The 6,754-nt window shown below is 36.4% G+C and overlaps 1 protein-coding gene across 2 annotated transcripts in view; it reads right to left on the bottom strand.

Moving 5' to 3' along the window:
- PRKAR2B (protein kinase cAMP-dependent type II regulatory subunit beta) overlaps positions 1-6,754 on the bottom strand; it is a 171,173-nt gene that overhangs the window by 40,446 nt on the left and 123,973 nt on the right. For both annotated transcript variants that reach the window (XM_029910853.1, XM_024219861.1), the window contains 2 exons: positions 3,435-3,487; positions 1,962-2,045 (listed from right to left, as the gene is read on the bottom strand). In XM_029910853.1, the coding sequence (XP_029766713.1) occupies positions 1,962-2,045; positions 3,435-3,487 (137 nt within the window). The remainder of the gene's footprint in view (positions 1-1,961; positions 2,046-3,434; positions 3,488-6,754) is intronic.

The following is a 6,754-nucleotide window of genomic DNA, read 5'->3' as shown; positions in this document are numbered from 1 at the left end:
CCTTAAAGAGACAGCACATAGCATCTCTCAGAAACTTCCCCAGCAGCGAGCACACACAGTCTCTGTGTCACACATGCTCTGTCTCTTTCACACACACCTCCCAACACATACTTGTATTATTGTTGTTGTTACTTCTTGGTACTTCCTGCAATGCACATATATCCTCTATAATGTTGTTCTTTCAAAGTGTGTTATTTTAGTGTTTTGACTGGTCTATGCATTTCATAATTTTTATTTCTCTTACACTTGAATTTAATTCTTTGAATAGCGAGTTCCAAAATGACTAACATGTCCTGGCTGGAGTAATTATCCCTATGGTAACTTTTTAAACAAAAAATATATATATAGGTTTTTTGTCTCTACTGGTGACGCACATCCACACATTACCTTGGTGCACATAACAAAATTTATTCCGCACACGGGTGGAAAAAATTAGAGGGAACATTGATCTCCGCCAAACATGGCACAGAGCTCATTGTAAAAGCAGCAAGTCTGCGGCTTGGCACCAAGTCAACTGTTGGCCTCCCTGGCCTTACAGTATGCCTGCTTCAGTTCCTTTGCTTTCATGCAGCACTGCTGCTGATCCTCATCATACCCCCCCTTTGCCTATATTCCCTGTGCAATCTTTTTCATAGATATCCTCATTTCTATGACTGGTCTGTAGCTGTTCCTGCACATCCTCTTCTCCCCACAGGCCCAGGAGATCCAACACCTCCTGTCTACTTTAGGCAGGAGCATATCTGGAGTGTGTAGATGGCCTGGTGAGCTGCACGCAACAAGGGAGAGCTGCTAGGTGTGCTTGTCAAACTGGGCAATCAGGAAAAGGCATTTCAAAAATACATGGGCGTTTTAAAAGGGCGGGAGGTGCTTCCACTCTCCATGACCCCTGTCCAGTGTAGTTTGCAATTGTGATCAGAGTGGTCAGTGTCAGGCATTGTGGAAGAGCTGCTGGAGGACTGTTAGGGTTGAATGTAGACCCTGAGTAATCTATGTCACACTGCATCAACCACGGCTCAACGCCATTCAGGGAGCTGGCATCACTGCTGCTGGAACATGGCGCTTACATTGGCAGGAGACAAATTTGAGTGTGGACACATGCATAACTAGGTCATTACAAGGCAACCCATGACAACCTAACTTTGTAGCTTAGACCAAGCCTTAGACTGTATACTGTTTGGGGCAGGGACCTTGCCTTATGAGGTTTCTGAGAGGCATTTAACACACTTTTGGATGATATAAAACAAACAACATCAGAAGTAACTTTCTTAAAGTTTTGTAATTAATTGATGTGCATTTATATGCATCAACACTTTTTAATCTCTTAAAACAGTTTTTAAATAAGCCTCTGAAAGGGCAAAACATTTTACAATCATGTTAATGTATTTCACTTTCACCCAATATCAGTGTTATGTTACTTGGTACTAAAAGAAAGAACTGTGCTGTATACACCTCACAAATTTTCATAATACTTTTCCTTTTGTGAAATGTGCATCTATACAGCTTACAAAAAGCTCAAGACAAGCAGCAGCAAATTTATTATTACCTTACAACAGGGCTAGGCAACCTATGGCACGCGTGCCAAAGGCGGCACGCGAGCTGATTTTCAGTGGCACTCACACTGCCTGGGTCCTGGCCACCGGTCCGGGGGACTCTGCATTTTTATTTAATTTTAAATGAAGCTTCTTAAACATTTTAAAAACCTTATTTACTTTACATACAACAATAGTTTAGTTATATATTATAGACTGATAGAGACTTTCTAAAAACGTTAAAATGTATTACGGGCACGCGAAACCTTACATTACAGTGAATAAATGAAGAGTCGGCACACCACTTCTGAAAGGTTGCCGATCCCTGCCTTACAAGATGTAAGTTTGTTGCAAGAATGTTTATATCAAACTCTAACTGAATTCAATCTTATTGACACTACTAAATATTGCTCACTGTAAAGAATCTCTTACCGGATCTAGGTTCTTAAAAAGAAGAATGTCCTTGCAAGCCTCTTGCAATCTGTTTCGTTGATCATCTGTTTTGGGGTAAATAATCTGAAAGATATAATAGAAATTCCTGGTTTAATTTTCTTTTCTCAATGCAGAACCTTAAAAATGATCATCATAAAAGAGCACATAGCTGAAACTCTGAACTAACCCTGCTAACAAAGTTTATATAATAGTATGACACCCTTGGCAGCATTCTTGCCTCAAAACCCTAAGGACTTGGGGTACATATTCAATAAAGACATTACACCACAGCAGTGCTTAATTTGTAAGGAAAGAGGTGCCAAGGCTCAAGCAATTTTTTACGTTCATAACTGATGCACCAACCCCAGAGATGCCAGAACTATGAACAGCCAAGCCTATGGGTGCCAGGGATTTAGCACTGCACCACAGTATTAGGGAGAGCAGCACTAATCTGTTTGTGCTTATCCAGCCACTATACCATTAACATCCAATTCATTTTTGCAAACCCTCATGGGATACCTTGAGAGTTCAAATTTTGTTATCTAAAACAACTTACTATTGTTCTCAGTTTGTTTTTCAAACATATTGGGGTGATATGTAACACCAAAGTCATGTGTCCCATTGGAAATGTTTTTTATTTGCCATGAGTATTTCCCATATCATTTCCCAACACTTTGTACATCAGAGCTGGGTTAATTTACATCAGAATTTCCACACAGTAAATAACAAACTGCATAGCATCCAAGCGAGGTACAGATATACTAAATTAGAAAAGAAGAGCGACCCATCCCAATTTAGTAACTTGATTGGCAACCAAATTGTTTGTTTTGTTCACAGTCTTAAGAAGGTGTAATGAAGCATCATAGCTATAACACCATATGTAAGGTATCACTTTTAAATTACTTTTAAAATAATGCAATCAACTGATATGGGGCACAGCTTCAAAAATTGCCTCAAAATCATACTTGCACTACTTTATCCTCAAAGTAAATATAATACCTTTGAAGGGGTGACTTACTGAGTTGTTAAAAATATTAGTTTTGTTAATCCAAACAAATAACTATTGCATTTCTAAATTAGAAAATAGCTATGTAATTTTATCTTTTCCCCCCTGGAAAGATATTGATACTGCTGCAAAATTATAAGGCTATTAAGTGACTACTTTAAGAGCATAGGGCCCTTTGGGCAAATATATCATTGAACAAGAAAGGTCTCATCAAAAAACTAGGTATCACAGGGGAGATCACTCAAAACATTTTTTAATATTTTTTAAAATTGGGCCCTACACAGGGACCTAGTATAGGAATTAAAGGGATGATAGTTCTTTGGAACAAAGTCTCATACACTATCAAAGAATACTGAAAAAGAATAGTTACATTGGTTCCATAACTACTATCATCAGTGACCTCTTTTTTTTTTATTTCTAATGTCTGAAAACTGAGAGGTAAGCATTTCACCCAATGAGTTACATACCCTTGACTCGGTGTCGTCCTCTTCTTCATCAGGATTGTAAGCTTCTGCACATACTAAAACAAAACAAAAATGAAGAGTTTAAGCTGATTCTCAAAAGGCAACATATTCTATAAGCATTTACAGAAATAATAATAGGAAACACACCACGTGCAATACTGAATTGTAGTAACTGATAATTTCTCTCTATTCTTTTCCTGTTAAGGGCTACTATTTCATGAAGCATATTATTGTTGTTAAATATTTATATTACACTAGTGTCCAGAGATCCAAACCAGGTATGGAGCTCCACTGTGCTAGGCACCCTACAAACTGCCTACAATGTCCATTTTATAAAACTTTACAGTTTCAATAATTTAACGAGCCCAATACAACTCTCTATGGAATCAACGGAAAGCCTCCTGCTGATTTTACTACAGTTGGATTGGGTCCAAAGTAAATGGAAATATGCCCATAAAAAGGAAACTTTAAATCTGTTGAACAACTACAGTATTGTATCTCTAAATAAACAAAATATTCTTATAAACAGTGTTATGGTAGCTGTAGTATTTCAGTGATGACTGAGTCAGGTTTTAGGGTAACCTATTTACTTAAAAATAACTCAAAGTAAACAGTAGTGATATGCTGTAAATCTAGCATGGCTGTATGCTCTGTCTCACACTCTGCAACTGGTTTCTGTCTGTCTGTGTGTGAGAGAGTTAGAGTGTCAAGAGGAAGCATAGTGCAGCACTGCATAGTGTCTTGCAGCATGTATAAACACAACAGACTCCCTGCGACAGTATAGCGCACTTCCCATTTCCCCCCGACCTCCAGTTCTCTACACTAACAGATTCTAACAAAAACATTTATTTAACTTGATATCTTTTATGTTATTATCACAGTATCAACAGGTCTCAGTCAGTCTTTTCAGACGTTTTAACAGCCTTCTAGATCTATTGAGAAGAAAACTGAATTTAGGCTTATCTATGTTTTAAATAATCTTTTTAGTCTCTTCACACAACCGGAAGCTAGATCAATCCATTAAGGTATTTTTGTCCTTTTAGTGTATCTGTTCTCCCTTCACTCTTCCTTGATATATGTTCATTCTCACTCTGTCTCATTCTTAGGTCATTAGCAGGTTCCTTCAAAAAAATGGTTTCCATTTTCTATCATAACTGACTACTGATGATGTGACGTTTCTTTAATAACTGTAGTTTGTTCTAGCCAATGCAGAATCTATGGTTTATTAATTGATAAAGGCCTTATTCTTCTGTTATAATTTTGATGTGTCAATCTTTTTGCCAGGACTAGAGAGTTATCCGTCTTCCTTTGGTTAGGTCTTATATCTTGTAATTGAGTATGTATATATTTATTTTATAACTGTTCAGCCAGTGGTTTTCAACATTGCAGAAGCATTGCTCTGTAGTTGAATGGCACTAAATGTGCAATTTCTTTTCCATCAATTGCTTATTTGAGCTACTTCTTCACTCTATAGACTCCACAATCTACTAATTCATTTGCTTGTGGGTATTTCAAGACGAGATATTCTATGCTGAAATTCATAAATTTTATACTCTATTCTTGAGCTGTGGTCCATTGCGTTATTATAGTCCTTGAAATGTCATAATGTGCAAACATGGTTTTAACATTCCTGAACACAGTTGATGCTGTGGTATCAAAGTGTCACTACTGAAAAGTTGCTAGAAAGTTGCTCCATTATGATCAGGAGATCATGTTTTCCCAATACAAACAAATCAGCTCTGACTATGTCCTATGGGATTACAGGTTGCCCATGCAGTGTTAAAGGTTCTCTATGTTGCGCATTTCTGAACTCCAGACAAGTTACACACTTCCTCACTATTACTCCAATACAACTATTAATCTGTGATCAGAATACACTTCTAGAGCTCTTTTTTGACCAAGTCATACCTAGGTATCTTTCATTCCATTCATGGCTGATAGCTTGTATTACTTTTCCTTTCTAGCTCATCCCACATTCCTGGTTAAAAAGCACGTGAAGCTTTTATCATACTCACATTCACTGCTACTGCTCACTCCAGATCATCATTTTATGTAATAGTCACCATCATTAGCCATTCTATTCTACAAAGCATCCCTAGTTTCATGTGATACAGTATAGTATGTATAATTATCATGCAAGTACTAAAAGGAAACATAATATAGACAGCCACCATTTTCCCCCACAGCTTAGTTTGACAAAGTAAAACTGTTTATTTAAATCTTCCAATTGTGTACCATCTTGTATCACTAAGCTCATTCACTGAGATGGACATTCGAACACACAGAACCCTGAATAAATCAACAAGGCTAGGATTAAAGAAAAATTCCAAAGAAAAATATGAATTACTAAAGTGTATTAGATTACCAATACCACACATGCTGGGAATTGCATACAAGTGAAATATATTGCCTTGCCAGGAGGATGATTTGGGCTTTGTAAATTATGGTTCATCCATTCATTCGAGGTGAAATCCAGAAAGTATTTCACTGATCACTATATACAGTATGTTCTATCTTATAAAAACAAATGGAAATAAAATTACTTCAGAAATGAATCAATTTCTAAATTAAAATAAATATATAGCTCTCTTACACTCAGAACATAGAAAAGGTAATATATATACTATTTATATGGTAGCTATCCATCCTCTTGCTATACTGAAAAATTAAGAGGACTTCAATAACTAAATAATTAATGAGACTGTATATAATTCATTACACTAAACATATGGAGAAAGAAAAGTCAACATGCTTTCACCATTGGTAAGCACTACATTTATGCATACTTTGCATACACAAGAAAATATTATTAGAAAGAGATCATGGTGTATCATGCTGATCGTTTTAAATAATTTTTCTACTCCACACTGTGAGTAGGGAATATACTTCCTGTATAGTTTACATTTAATCCTTGCAATATTTATTATCAGTTTCTGACTTCCACTTTGTCAAGTTTGGATTTTTTTAAATTTACACACACACACTCACGCACGCGCGCGCGCGCACACACACCATTCTCTTTACATACTTCGTCTTTAATCTGTTCAGAAATATGTGGTTAATTGCAGCTCACAGTACTACAAACATAATTTATTTACTGATTCTAGACATTTTGGTACAAGAATTAGTTACAATAAAATTAATTGCACAGGAAAGTCTCTTAAAATCATATCCTCATTATGGAATAAAAACTGTAACAGTAACCATTAAAGCATATTTCACACTTCCAGAAGTTCATTAGTGTAATGGAAGAGCTATCACTTACTAAAGGAATCACTCAGTTTCTTGTATCAAATGACTATCCAGAAATAACTCTATAAGAT

This window comes from Terrapene carolina, unplaced genomic scaffold (assembly GCF_002925995.2).
Source record: "Terrapene carolina triunguis isolate 2854851 unplaced genomic scaffold, T_m_triunguis-2.0 Scaffold68, whole genome shotgun sequence".
NCBI classification, from domain to species: domain Eukaryota; kingdom Metazoa; phylum Chordata; order Testudines; family Emydidae; genus Terrapene; species Terrapene triunguis.
The sequence above is the reverse complement of the archived record's forward strand: the minus strand, read 5'-3'. Positions and strand labels throughout refer to the sequence as shown.